Raw genomic sequence first — 14628 nt, forward strand, 5'->3', positions numbered from 1 at the left:
GGGGGGGGGGGGAAGGCATGTCCTGCACAGCGCGACACGTCACAATATTTTAGCATCGTATTGTGTGTAGAATATTTTATTCATTTCCAGTCTCACATAATACTATAATAACTATACAGTTTCTGCATTGCAACATTTGTCGGCCACTACTTTTGGCCATTATCAGTTAGTACTTATACCTACGCTCTCACTTCTCTCTGCTATTCACCCTCCATTCCATCCTCCTGTCATTTCAACTTTCCTTGGTGTAAATATTCTCCTCAGCATCTTATTCTCAAATACCCTCAGTCTATGTTCATCCCTTAAAGTGACAGACTAGGTTTCACACCCATAGAGAACCACAGGCAAAATTATAGTTTTGTATATTTTAAATTTTATGTTTTTAGGCAGCAGACTAGAAGACAAAAGGTACTGAACTGAATGGTAGCAAGCATTACCCAAGTTCAATCTCCTCTTAATTTCCTCCTGAATCATGTTTTGATTTGTTATAGTTGTTCACAAATATCTTAACTGTTACATACCTTTATGTCATAATTTTGTTCCACGTTTTGGTGACAAGATAGCATAATATACTTAGTTTTCTTTGTGTTTACTTCTAGTCCAACCTCCTTACTAGTGTCAATTAAAGTTTGTGTTTCTCTTTATGGTTATTTATATTGTAACATGGATGGCGCAACAGGAAGTAGGGGTCCGCAAACTCTGCGTTTCCATGAGTGACATCACATACCCCCACTCGTTCCTTCACTACGCAATGCTTGGTAAACATCCATCCCCACTAGGCTGTGACATCATGCAACAGGCGAGTCCATGCAGTGACTGTTGCTAGGCAATCGGTAGGCTGCACCATAGCTCAAGCGGTTAGTCGCTGGCTTCCCACCGTGGCAGCCCGTGTTCAATTCCGGGTCTGGTCAAGTGGGATTTGTGGTGGACAAAGTGGCACTGGGGCAGGTTTTCTCCAAGCACTTCGGTTTCCCCTGCCAATCTTCATTCCACCAATTGCTCCACAATCACCCTCACCTATCATCTGGGGGCAGTACTTGTACAATAGGCCAGAAGTGGCCACAGTACAAGGGACTTAGTCCTACCCCACTAGCAATAAAAAAAATAGGCAATCGGTAAACACGGCAATGGAAGGAGTGGGGCATGTGACATCACTCATGGAAATGCAGAGTTCACATGACCCATACTTCCTGTTGCGCCATCCATGTCACACTATTATCACCCAGTAGATTCACATCATCAGCATAGATAAACTGCTAATGTGTTCCATTTAATTTCAGTCCCACCTGGTTTTCCTGGACATTCCTAATGGCATATTCTAAAGCAAAGTTGAAAAGCAGTGATGATAAAGCATCTCCTTGTTTTAGACCATTCCGGATAGTGAAATTATCAGACAAATGTTTACCTATACGGATCTATAATTGATCTGTTATGTCAAAACCCACACTGATGATCCCATATAATTTCATCTATGTATGGACGTAATCTTGAGAGTAGAATATCAGATAAAATTTTGTATGAAGTTGATAGCAGTGATATCCCCCCAATAATTACTAGTCAGTTTTATCACTCTTCTTACGAACTGGTACAATAATAGACTCCTACTGATCAGACAATTTTTCCTTATGCCAAATAAAGGTAATTAGCTTATGGATCTTAGAACGTAATATTTCGCATCCTCCTTGAATGAGTTCTGCCAGAATTTATGAATGTTGAAATGGTAGGGGAAAAGGGAAGAATATTCTAGCAAATTATTTTGTTACAGTGAATACATAGCTAAAATAAGGGAAAACTTACAACATTCCAACAGAAATTTACACACAATAGATATAATTTTAGTCATCTCCATAACCTCCCTATAATGCTATTTCTCCCTTTCAAGAAACTTGAAAATTTTACTGCAACTAGAGAAATAACACACAGAAAACTGATCAAGTTAGAATTACTGACAAAAAGAAAATAAAACTGGGAGCCTGCTTCTGAAATACTGGATAATTAAAAATGGCTCAAGCAACTTCCTGAAATTTAGAAGTGGTCTATTGTGTCAGTGAGTGAGTTTAAAGGTTATATCAGCATCTACAGCTACATATAGCATGGCTGAGAAGTCACTGTACCCCCACTTAACACACCTTATGGCAAGATTCACCATACATCAGGTGGATCTGTATGTATGCCATTCTGTTCAAAACACAGCCTGATGTGCCACGATGTTTCCTGTAACATGTGTTGAAGTACCTGTGACATAAAGATGGTGAACACCTGTTTCACGGCATTATGCAACTTGTTATTCTTGTGATAGCACTGCATAGCCACTTGTCTACTGATAATGCCCCAAAGAGAGGCACCCAGTGTGGTAAGATCAGGATTATGTGGTCACCAGGACAACAGTGCTGAACCATGGCTAACCCAGCAACTGACATAATGTCCATTAAAAATGTCATGCACAGTGACAGTAAAATTTGCAGGTGCTGCAGCCGCACATCCCTCATGAGCTCTCTGTCTAAGCTGTGGTATTAATCATGCCTCAGCATTTCTGTTTAAGATGTGATGTAAACAAATCCATCAAAGAAATAAGGTGCAATTAAACAGCTTGCAGTCACACCAGCCCACAACATAACATATGGTGGGTTATGTTCCAACTCCACCATGAGATCTGGATCCTCCTTAGCCCAAAACGCAACACTTATGTCATGGAATGGAAGCAGCAGTCAGTAAAGTGTCCATGCATCACAGTGTCGATTTAAGTACAATGTCTTGAGAGTTCATTTGCGAATTTTGGTGACATGGCTTCAAATTCAAGTCTTTCTCCATAAGATCTTCATTACTCACCATGGGACACCAAGATCAGCTGACTGTTTCTGCATCAGTTTCGGTGGGGAATGATCAACAGAGAAGGAAACAGCCGCACATGATCAAGCTTGTTTTCCTTCGTCCGCTCTGTGGTTGATCCTTAATATTTACAAGGGCAGATGCATGTTTTGCTTGGTCTCGCAATGCTGCTTTTCATGGGGGATCTTTGTTAAATCATTCACTGAACACTATCATCACCTGGGCCGTTGTTTGGCCTGTGCATGGTCTCAATCCACCAACATACTTGCTATTAACTGCTCTTAAACTAAATAACAGCTTGTATCAGTCGCAGTCACAACACAACTGACCATCTTTAACTATGTCCTGTGATCATGTGCAACTCACAGTGTTTCTATACACCTCTTTTGAATTTCAAGTATACTACAGGGGACATGGTAAGTTATTTAGGGGTTCAGTGTCTTACTGGCCATCCTGTACACCTGTACAGAAGCAGCTACATTTATAGAGGTGATAAATTATTGGACATTTATTCAGTCTACCAAATTAAATTATATGCTGAGTTATTGCTATGACAGTCATATGACCAATTCACTGCATGCCGAACTCTGACTACAAACATATCATGAAAAGCCAACTTACTCATCTTTCCATATGGTTTATATCTCAAGACAGAAGATGACACTGTCTTCATCTTCTTCACTAGGGGTTCTTTTTCATTCTCAATATTCAGTTCACTTTCTCCAGATGAGTCTGAGCCAGAGTTCCCGGAACACTCTGGAGAGTCTCCATGTTCTGATGTTATATGAGTCAACATATCTGGCTCATCTTCACAGTGGAAGCTACACACTCGGCATGAGTAACCCTGCAAACCAGAAAACGTTGTGAAGTGATGTCTTACATATCACAAAATATGTCCGGTGATCCACAGTCACTGCAAACAAAAGAAATGCTAACAAATGGATAAAACAATGGGCAAAATGACAAATTCAAGTTCACAATGAAAATCAAAGCAGAATAAGCTCAAAAACATGAAGTACCATTTAGTTCAAAATACTTATCCCTCTATAATTTACAAGGAAATTAAAACACAACATATTTATTTTAATTCCTCTTAAATTTATCATAAAACATGGGTGTTACAGGCTGCTGCTGTCCACTACATCCATGTTTCATGCCTGGGATTTTTAGCTTGGTTGCAATTTACTGTTGCACATGCAAATTGTTTTGGTTGACAACCATCCACATTATGTCAAGGGTTATAAAATGTTCTAGGGGCTCAGTTGGATAGCAACTGTCTCAGAATGTGAACTGCACTGCTGATTGGTAATTAAAGGGTAGAATGGTAGGATGACAGTCCATGATCATCCCACTTAATAGAGGTCATCTGATGATTGTGAAATGTCTCCATCATCATTCGACGATGATTCCGAATAACTGGATTCAGGTATAAAACCAATGCCACAATCACTGATAATCATTTTCCTGCAATTTTCTTTTCTGCTAGGGCTCACAAGACCTTTTCACTGGTGTGACTGTATGCTGGTGGAATCACACACAAAACAAAGCACCAGAGATCAGCTGTGACCTTACACAAATGCCTTGTGGGTATATGTGAGCTGATTCATTATCCCAGACAGAAGAATGTAATAAATACATAAAATAAATACAACTCACTAATGTTGTTACAGTTAATCCGGATCAAAATACGAGGGATATTTTGAAAGTAAAGATACAAGTCCAGTAAAAATGCAAGGGATATTTTTTTTTTAAATGGCAGTGTTGCCATGTGAAATAGGAACCAAATGACAGGGCAGAGTTCACTGGCCATGATCACAGCAACGGTGTGCTCGCAGTGTGTGTTTAAAATGGCCATGTTGATTCAAAATCCAGCCAAATGTGAAGTTCATTCAGTAATTCGATTTCTTCACGTGAAAGTATAAAGTGCTCCTGAAATTCATCACCAATTTGTTTCTGTTTATGGTGAAGATGTCACGAACAGGCAAAACATGGTAAAATGGTGTTGTGAACTTGAAGCAGGAGGAAGTGATGTTCCTGATGAAGTTAGGAGTGGAAGGCCATCTGTTGTCACTGATGAAATCCAAAAAATTTATGAAAAATATTCATGCTGTCTGACATTTAACCACTGATGAACTTCATCAACAATGTCAAAAAGCGTCAAGAACTGTTCTCCATGAAAATGTTACAAAAAGGTTGTGTTATTGGAAACTGTGCATGCGCTGGGTGCCAAAAATGTTGACAGGTGATCACTAAAAAAATTGTGTGGCTGTGGCGCAGGCATTCCTCGCGCATTATGAGGATCAAGGTGATGACTCTCAGGACTGTATTGTGATGGGAGTTGAAACTTAGGCATCTCATCACACACTTGAGAATAAGCAACAGCCAATGCAATGGCACCGTACACACTCACCAACAGTGAAAAAATTCAAAACCTCACCATCAAACCGAAAAATCATGGCAACCATCTCCTGGGACAGGAAGGGACCACCTCTTGTCAGTTCTTTGCCTCAAGGAGACACCATCAATGCTGCTGCTTACTGTGAGATTTTGAAGAAAATGTGTCAGGCTATTCAAAACAAGCAGAGAGGAATGCTGACATGAGTCTGCTTAGTGCACAATAACGCCCGTCTGCACACTGCTCGCTCCACGCAGTTGTTGTAGTCCTTCAAGTGGGAAGTATTAGCCCATCCACCAGACCTTGCACCAAGCGACTATCACTTGTTTTCAAAATTGAAGGAAAGTCTGACTGGAAAGACTTTTTCAGACAATGATGAGGTTCAAGATGCAGTGATGACATGGTTAAGAGAGCAGGCGAGAGATTTCTACAATGCTGGAATAAAAAAACTCATTCCCAGGCTCACTAAGTGAACTGCAATCCATGGTGACTATGGTGAAAAGTAAATAAAGGTGTGTTCTAAAGTGCTACAAGTGAATAAAAAAATACTTTATAAATATTTTCTGGACTTTGTATGTTTACTTTTCAAATAACCTTTGTATGAAAAATGCTGTTCACAGATGAGTACATACTTTAAAAGACACATGGCATTTAGGAAGGCAGATGAGTCACCTGGCTGTTCAGACAACACTTGACAGTTTCTTTAAGCCCGCATTATTACGTTCAAAAACAAGTACAACTTCTGAGGCTTTTATTGATAAATAAATGTATTGTCTTTTTATGTATTTTAAATAATAGCTCTACATTGATATTTTTTATTTATTTTCATCAGCACTACTTCATTCATTCATCAGTAATCCCACATCGCAGTACAACAGCCGTTCAAACCACTCTGGTCACGCCTGTTGCTACATGAACTTGAACCATCTTGAGCATCATTTGCTCTGTGCTTCAAGTCGCTGTTGATGACGCTTCTTCTGGCATCAGTTTTTGGTTTTTGGTGTCTCTCTTCATCTGATGCCTACCCTTTAACCTGACCAGCAAGGGAGGCCCTGCCAGTAGCTACGTTACCACTGGTATAGCTCTCAGGGTCCTTGGCATACTCAAACCCCCTCACCATGATAAGGTGGAGAAGACACCAACGAGGGGGCAGCACTACTTATATCACTAAATTTTTTGTCTTTTAGGGCTACCTTTTCCTTCACTAATCCAGACTATCACTTCATCTGGCTAATCTCTCCCTCAAATTAGCGACTGTTTACTGTATACAGGGACAAGAGAAAGAAGAAATATCAGGCAGGTGGTAATACTACAATCTAAATGATATTCCAAGCAACTTCTACTCCTTGGTGAGGTGATCTTTTATGACATTATTGAAGTTATGAGAGGCAAACTGAATGACATGTTAATATCAGCAGTATTAAAGCCTCTATGACTAATCAAAGTGTCAATTTTGGTAGTGATGGTGTTAATACCAATAAAGAACCACTGAAATCATGTGAATAAGTGCAGAAACAACAGTGAATGCACAGAACACATTACTGCTAAGAATCATGTGACTGTGGGTCACATGGATGACCAAGGGAGGTCAGCGTTAAGGAAACTGATTGTGAAAAGGAAGTATATAACTCAGGACAAGGTAAAAATACCTCAGTTTGTCTAACAACAAAACTTATCAAGGAAGATCCTACACATTATGAGTGCTAAAAGTGCAGCATCTGATATAAGCTAAGAAAAATGCGTAGGATCCCACTGGTCTTGGCCCTCAGACCTTTGGCAGGAAGTCAGCATCTCTAGGTCTTGTGTGATATTTACCTTTTTTGGAGCCATTGGACAACTGAAGTAGTGCTCCAGGGACTCTTCAATTGTTTTTGATTCAAAACTGCAGCCAATATGACGGCAGGAAATTTTGCCGAACTGTTTGATGGAGCGCTTCCATGCACCACATCTGAGGCCATTGATGTCACGTAACTCGACTTTCACGTATAACCCATCCTGCACAAATAAAGAACACAAGGCCTCTAATGTAGGTGCACATCCAACATGGCCACATTTACTTGTTCAATGTCAAATATTAGCCCCAGGATTCTGAGCACATGTAATAATGCCATGTCAAAGAGAGAGGTCAGAAAAAGGTGTGGAGGTAAGAGGCAGGTGAATAAGACAGGTCTGAAAGGAGGGACTGAGCAAAATCTTCAAAACCTCAGTCAGGAAAGACACTTTATTGGCAGATACATGAACTAGGTATACCCTAAGCATTAACAGTGGCCTCAAAGAACAGTCATTAATTGCAAGACTTAAGAAAGACATTAATCCCAATTTTAACAGAATTTTAGACTGAAAATGCTCTTCTTCCATCTACCCATACATGACATGAGCATTCTGAATATGCTTCTTGGGTTCTGTTGCAATCTTGTGGGGTATTATCATCAATATCCCTGATATCTCTTGCTGGGAAATGTGACAAGAGGAGGAAGAAAACTGGCTTCAGCCTTTTATGAAAGGAACCCCAAATCCTGCAACTGCAAAGTAGATCTTGCTGGCTAGGAACAGGGAATGAATCATGTTGCTGTTGCGTTACTCGCTTGTGAGATTCATATACTAAAAGGCAACTATATGTGCCAGAAAAAGTGGACCAGTTAGTTGTCATGTTGGCATTAGAAAGGTTTCTGACATCTGCCAAAAAAGAAATTTCTCCATCTGAATGTGTCACTTTGGTTGATGCTAAGATGCACAGTGAGAGTATGTCAAAATACTGTCATGTGTATGGTGGTACATGTGACGAGAATGATGGGTTCTAGTATGGATGATTGGATTTATTAGCACCTTGGTTACAACCTCTCTTAATCACACTTAAATACAGAGCTATCGCTGATTTACACACTTTCCATTTCACCGCTGCACATGCACTAGGATTCTCAGTCTTCATTAGTTGTCTCCTGGCAACAGGTCTCAACACAGAAACTAGCACTTCAAATCACTATGAAGTACCCTTGCCATTTCTTGTTCAGTCACTCTGGAACTCAACTGCACTCTATCACTGTCACTTAAAAAATTGAAATATGTCAAAGTCAAAGTCACATTGTGACTGACGGTCGGTCAGTCAGTCAGTCAGTAAGTCTTGGTGTCGAGCCCTGTTACGTCGTGGTGGGGGTGGGGCGTGGAGGTATTCCCACCGCTTCCACTACTGTTACGCCTTTATGACAGGGGTGGATGGGTTATCTCACTGCTGTCTCCACTGTTATGCCGCCGCTATGCCGCTATTATGCCGTGGTGACAGGGGGCGAGGAAGTATCCCGCTCTGTCACCCGGTTTAGTATGCTGCCACCATCTTGTTATATCAAGAAAACTAGTAAACTTATCCTTGCTTATGTCACTGTCCTGGCTTAACTCGTAATTCGCCGAAGCTTTGGGAGGTCCTGGAGTCGTCAGGGAAGAGGGTACACTTAAGGAAATGCTAGGTTGAAGTAAACTCACACACATGCCTATCCTATTCTATTTCCCTATGTCACTATATACATACTATATACACTCTTACCGACGTTCGTTGGTTGTATTACACTGGATAATGAACATGCAGCCATCATTAGTTCTACCTCCTGTCACCCTACTGGCGGGTATTCTACGCCTCCGTATCTCTGAATGAACCTAGTCCATCTAGTTAGCCTATCTTTCTCTGGGGTTTACACTTTACAATTATCACTATCACACTTAATGTTCATGGCTATATGAAGTTGGTTTCACTTACTTGAGCTGAGAAAACAGATGCTCGCCATCACCAACCAGCGCCCACTCACGGCCATCGCTCTCTCGGCGATAGCCTCCTGCTGAACTCTAAGTTACTTAATAATATTCAAAAGTCAAAAGGCAAAAAGGTTTTGTTGATTAAGTCTTCTGGGGTTTATATAACCTCTCTTTGCCGATTCTTCGTGTTCCGGGTATATTGACCTGCCCATTCTGACGTGATTTTGGGTCGGTGTGGCCCCCTCATTGGTTGCCTATCGAGAAGGGGTTGACTCTTTCGGGTCTACCGCCTCCTCCGACTCAGCGTTTTCCTCCTGCCATAGTGTTTATGACCTACTTCATATAGCTTCTTCCTCAATGTCAGCGTTATTACGCTGCCGTGCTAGCATTCTAATGACTCAGGAATTGCCTGTTACATTTCTTTGTAAACCCAAACTTCCTGGTTTGTTTCATCATGGCTGTTTCTTAATCTTACAGTCTAACTATTATTATTCCAAATTTACCCAAAAAACTATATCTACAAGTACCTGACCTTTGCGCCGTTACAAGCCCCACATATATTTTACTCTTTGACAGTTATGCTGCTGGTCCTTGCCAGCACACTCTTTCTCGGGTCTGAGTCCCTTGGGACTCGTGACCATATTTTACTGTCTCAGATTTGAGACATCCCTTTTTGTCACCTTCTAAGACTTGCAGGGTCATGGTGGATGCATTCGACTCCGCCTCCACACGGGTTTGAAATATGTTCAGTCTGTAACTGTTGTTATATAGCCTCTGCATTGACCACACAGAAAACAGCCTGTATTGTTGTAGAGGAGTGTTTACCATGACACTGCATAGCAACAGTCATGGTGCAGACCACATACAAAACACTGTACTTCTGTTGCTGCATGCGTGTATGCTGTGGATGTTACCTAGCAATGGTCGATGATTACAGATTCACTGTTTAGCAATGGGTACATTTTTTCCCCACTATTCTATTGAACCTGAAGGTTCATTACCGTGTTCACAAGAGCCCTCCACTGGTTCCTATCCTAATCCAGATCAATCCAATTGATACCATCCCATCCCATCCTACCTCTCTAAGATCCATTTTAATATTGTCCACTCACCTACATCTTGGTCTTCCCAGTGGTCTCTTTCCTTCTGGCTTTCCCACCAATATCACCCTCAGTCTATGTTCTTCCCTTAATGTCAGAGACCAAGTTTCACACCCATACAGAACCACAGGCAAAACTATAGTTTTGTATATTCTAATTTTTATGTTTTTGGAGATAAAAGGGGAAGACAAAAGGAATAAATGGTAGTGAGCATAACCCAAGTTCAATCTCCTCTTAATTTCCTCCTGAATCAAGTTTTGATCTGTTATCGTTGTTCCCAAATATCTGAACTGTGCCACATTTTCAAAACACCTGTTTCCTATCTTTATGTCATGATTTTGCCCTGCATATTGGTGACAAGACAGCAACATATACTTAGTTTTCTCAGTGTTTACTTCTAGACCAAACTCTTTACTTGCATCAATTAAAGTTTGTGTACTTTTCTTTATGGTATCTACATTATCACCCAGTAGATTCACATCAACGGCAAAGGCCAACAGCTCATGTGTCTTGTTCAATTTCAGTTCTGCCTGGTTTCCCTGGACCTTCCTAATGGCATATCTAAAGCAAAGTTGAAAAGGAGTGGCGATAAAGCATCTCCTTGTTTTAGACCATTCTGGATAGGAAATTTACCAGACAAATGTTTACCTACACAGACTTTAAAATATGTTTCACTGAAATACATTTTAATCAACCTAACTAGTTTCATAGATACCCAAACTCTATCAGAATATTGTACAATACCTCCCTCCTAACTGAATTATAGGCTTTCTTGAAGTCTATGCATAGCTGATGTACTGTCTCATTGTTCTCCCATTTTCTCTCCAGTATCTGATAAATGCAAAAGATCTGATCTGTAGTTGATCTGTTATGTTGAAACCCACACTGATGATCCCCAATTATTTCATCTATGTATGGACTTAACCTTGAGAGAAGAATAATGGATAAAATTTTGTATGAAGTTGACAGCAGTGATATCCCCTGATAATTACTAGTCAGTTTTATCACCCTTCTTATGAAACTGTACAATAATAGACTCCTTTCACTGACCAGGAAATTTTTCCTTATGCCAAATACAAGTATTTAGCTTATGGATCTTAGAAGATAATCTTTTGCCTCCTACTTGAATTTGATTTACACCTTTTCAATTTTGCAATAGCAATTTCAACCTCAAAAGGCTTAGGATCAGGTACTAACAGCTCAGCTGTATGTATTTCTGTCTAACATCACTGACCCTATGTACATTCAATAACTGAGAGAAGAAGTTCCTCCACCTATTCAAAATGTTGTGGGAATCTGCAACCAATCACCATTCTCATTCTTCACCAAGTTACTTCTAGGTTGGTAACCCCTCTTAAGGTCATTTATTCCTCTATACAGATCTCTCATGTTCTTGTTTTTACTGTTCACTGCAAGCTCATCAATTTTGTCTTTCAGATATTCCCTCTTTTTCTTCCTGAAATGCCTGCTGGATTCATGTCTTATTTTGTTCAGATTAGCCGCATTTATTTAGCATGCATACTGTAACCACTGCAACATGGCTTGTTTTTTTTGGTCTAATAATTCTGAGCATCTTTCATCGAACCATGGCTTATGCTTCCTCGGTTCATAATAACCTAGACTCTCCTTGGCAGAAATTTTGATATTATCTCTAATAGTTTCCCAAGCTTTATTAACACTTTGCGGACCGCACACTCTTTAAAAGGTTTTTCGCTTTTAAACATGGCGGACCGTTCTCCTGTTAACAGGCTTTTAAAACATGATAAGTTGCAACAAACTATACATCTCTCTGGCACCACCCAAGTTGCACGCATTGGCGTAATAAAACTCTAGAATATTCGCTTACTTGTCAGTAAGTTGATCTCGCTGTTTTCTTAAGCCACTATAAGCGATAATGCTTTGTTGCTCTTCAAGCTGTATGTATCAGCCAGTAGTTAGTGTTGGGGTATGGACAAGGACAAATTCTTTTCCGATGAGCCAGCTGACCTGCCTTGTGAGCTGCGTAGTTATGGTGTTTGAGAGAGCAGCAGTGACAGGGGAGAGCAAAGAATTGTGGCCACTTGTGACCACAGACAGTAAAAGCGACTGTAGCTCCGACGATAATGGGAGTAATAACATTGCGGTGACAGTAAAAAATTTAAAAAATCACAAAAATCTAAACCGTGATTCGAAATTGAAATACAAAGCATTTCTGATGAATGTGGCAAAGCCCTGGGCGACAGACCAGATGGTGGCGGCAGAACCAGAGTCAGACACAGACTTAGTGCGACCGTGCCCATCCAATCCCACCCCACGCAAGCCTCATGTGGATCCCACAGGGTGACTCTCGGGTGATATGCAGAAACATACCCTCATGAAAATTGTGAAGAGTGAACATTCCAAGGGGAAGCATCTTTCTAGGCTATGCTGTGTTTCCACAGTTCACAAAAAAAGGAGCATGTCTACATTTGCAAGTTCTCTGTAATGCCACTTCACAAAGGGGAATCTTTCCAGAAATATCACACTCTCAAGCGCTTCTAGGAGCATTGGAAAGTGTTCTCCAAAAATTTTAGTTCATAAAATTAATTAGGAAATTTTATATTAATTTTTAAAGTGAACAGTGCACAAGTTAGGGTAGTAGGTTTAAAAATGCCGGTCCCCAGGGTGATTTAAATATTTAAATAGCCGGTCCGCAAAGTGTTAACATCCACCTCAGTGTCTAAGCTTTCCAAAGCCATGAACCTATTTGAGACTTCAGTGGGTCCCTTGTCACCATAGCATGGGGCATCCTCAGGTCGCGGATGGAGGAGGCACCCTCCAGGTATGGAGGGAAGCTGCAAATATATTGAATAAGCAGTCATGGATAGCCAAAAAGGGGTGGTCCTCCAGCTGGGGTGGGGGTAGGCATGGGGCTAACAACTCCTCAACAAAAAAATAAGCTTGTTACAAAAATGCCCAAGAAGCCTCAGACTTGCACAGATTCTGTGGATAAACTTTTGAGCCATAAGGCTCATTTTTAGGGACCTGTCAAAAACGGTATCCTTCTAAATGTAAATAATAAAATTCCAAACATAACCAGATTTGGCTTCACACAATTCAAATGATTTTGTACCAAATCTAGCACATTTTGAAAAATGCATACCTTCCATGACTAATGTCCCTTCCACACCATCAAAGACTCATCTACTGACATACCACACCCTGGGGTATATATATAATAAACTTTGTGGCCTGTAATCTGCAACACTTTTAAATTTTGCATTTAGGTGACCCAGTATGGGTTTTAGTTTATACTATCTTTTGGAATTGCATGTGGCCTCATCATTATTTTCATTGCTAGGAAAATGAAGAAATCTATGTAGAAAGTGAAAACTCCTCTCACTGAACAGGTCCAAATATATGGGGGTTTCCAGAATTTTCCTCCAGGAAAAATAGCTCATTATCCAGTTTCTGGTGAAGTCCGTGTAACAGAAAGACTGAAAGCAACTTCATTATTTCATTTGTGTTAGTCTCCTTCCAGTGATGGGTCCTAGATTTTAGTTTCAGATTAGGCATGCTTTCTAAAAATATTTTGGCATACCAATTTGTTTCTCTGGCTATTACTTCTGCAATTACTGGTGTAAAAAACAACTCAAAATATTCCATGGGTGGGGTTACTGAGTCTTCTAGATGAACATTTATGTCAGGCTTATAAGTAAATGGAGAACACGGCTCCTCAGCACCTAACATTGCCCATATGGCATGCTGCATGCTACTGTTGTGACTACATTTCTTCTTCATCAGAGGTGATACTTTGTTCATCATACTATGAAATTCTCACACTTATTTCAATGTCACTACTAAATTTGCTCTCAGAAATGTCACTATAGCAACAGTACACATACACCTCCTCATCACTCACATTCATCTTCTTGCCAGGACCTGCCATAATGTTTACTCTTCAACAACTCAAACCTAGGACAGCTCTCAAGCAATCTGCAACCTTCTTCCCATCACACTCTGAAGTAACAAGATCTAACAAGCACAACGTACAAATTTGTATTGTGAACTGTCATTATGTCTACAACAGTGTAGTTGAAAACATGCATGACATGTATAGACATGATACCCACTATGATACAGACTAGTGCATGACGAGTTAAGATGTCATACCAACTTAACTGGTTAAAAAATAATAGAAGGAATTCGGATATGGGATTAGTGAGTTTCTGCACCTCGTCCATCATCCAGAACACAGAAGAAACGCCTTACTGAAACTGGATCTGTTTCCATCCTTAGGTGAAAGGGTGGAGAGGCATCAAAACTGTCAGATAAAACTGTGTAGAAATCCAGGATTACACTCTGTCCAATAATGGAGCTCAGTTACTGACAGTCACTACACCGTAGGTACTTTCCCATCATGTCACCTGAAGATGGAAATAGATCCAGTTTCCAAAATTTTGTTTTCTTTCAGAATACCAGACAATGGAAACGTTCAGAAATTCCGTAACCTTGAGTGTAATACACAGTCAGCCTTTCAGAAATGGCATTAAGCCCCCACTTTAAATAGACTGTGGCAATATATTCACAGAATTAATGACC

General features: G+C 40.3%; 1 protein-coding gene across 4 annotated transcripts in view; it reads right to left on the reverse strand.

The window, feature by feature from the left end:
• Positions 1-14628, reverse strand: part of LOC111872240 — a 103054-nt gene that overhangs the window by 62645 nt on the left and 25781 nt on the right. For all 4 annotated transcript variants that reach the window (XM_033754621.1, XM_033754623.1, XM_033754622.1 and 1 more), the window contains 2 exons: positions 7040-7219; positions 3451-3673 (listed from right to left, as the gene is read on the reverse strand). In XM_033754621.1, coding sequence (XP_033610512.1) covers positions 3451-3673; positions 7040-7219 — 403 coding nt within the window. The remainder of the gene's footprint in view (positions 1-3450; positions 3674-7039; positions 7220-14628) is intronic.

The sequence above is a fragment of the Cryptotermes secundus genome, unplaced genomic scaffold (assembly GCF_002891405.2).
Source record: "Cryptotermes secundus unplaced genomic scaffold, Csec_1.0 scaffold860, whole genome shotgun sequence".
In the NCBI taxonomy this organism is placed as follows: domain Eukaryota; kingdom Metazoa; phylum Arthropoda; class Insecta; order Blattodea; family Kalotermitidae; genus Cryptotermes; species Cryptotermes secundus.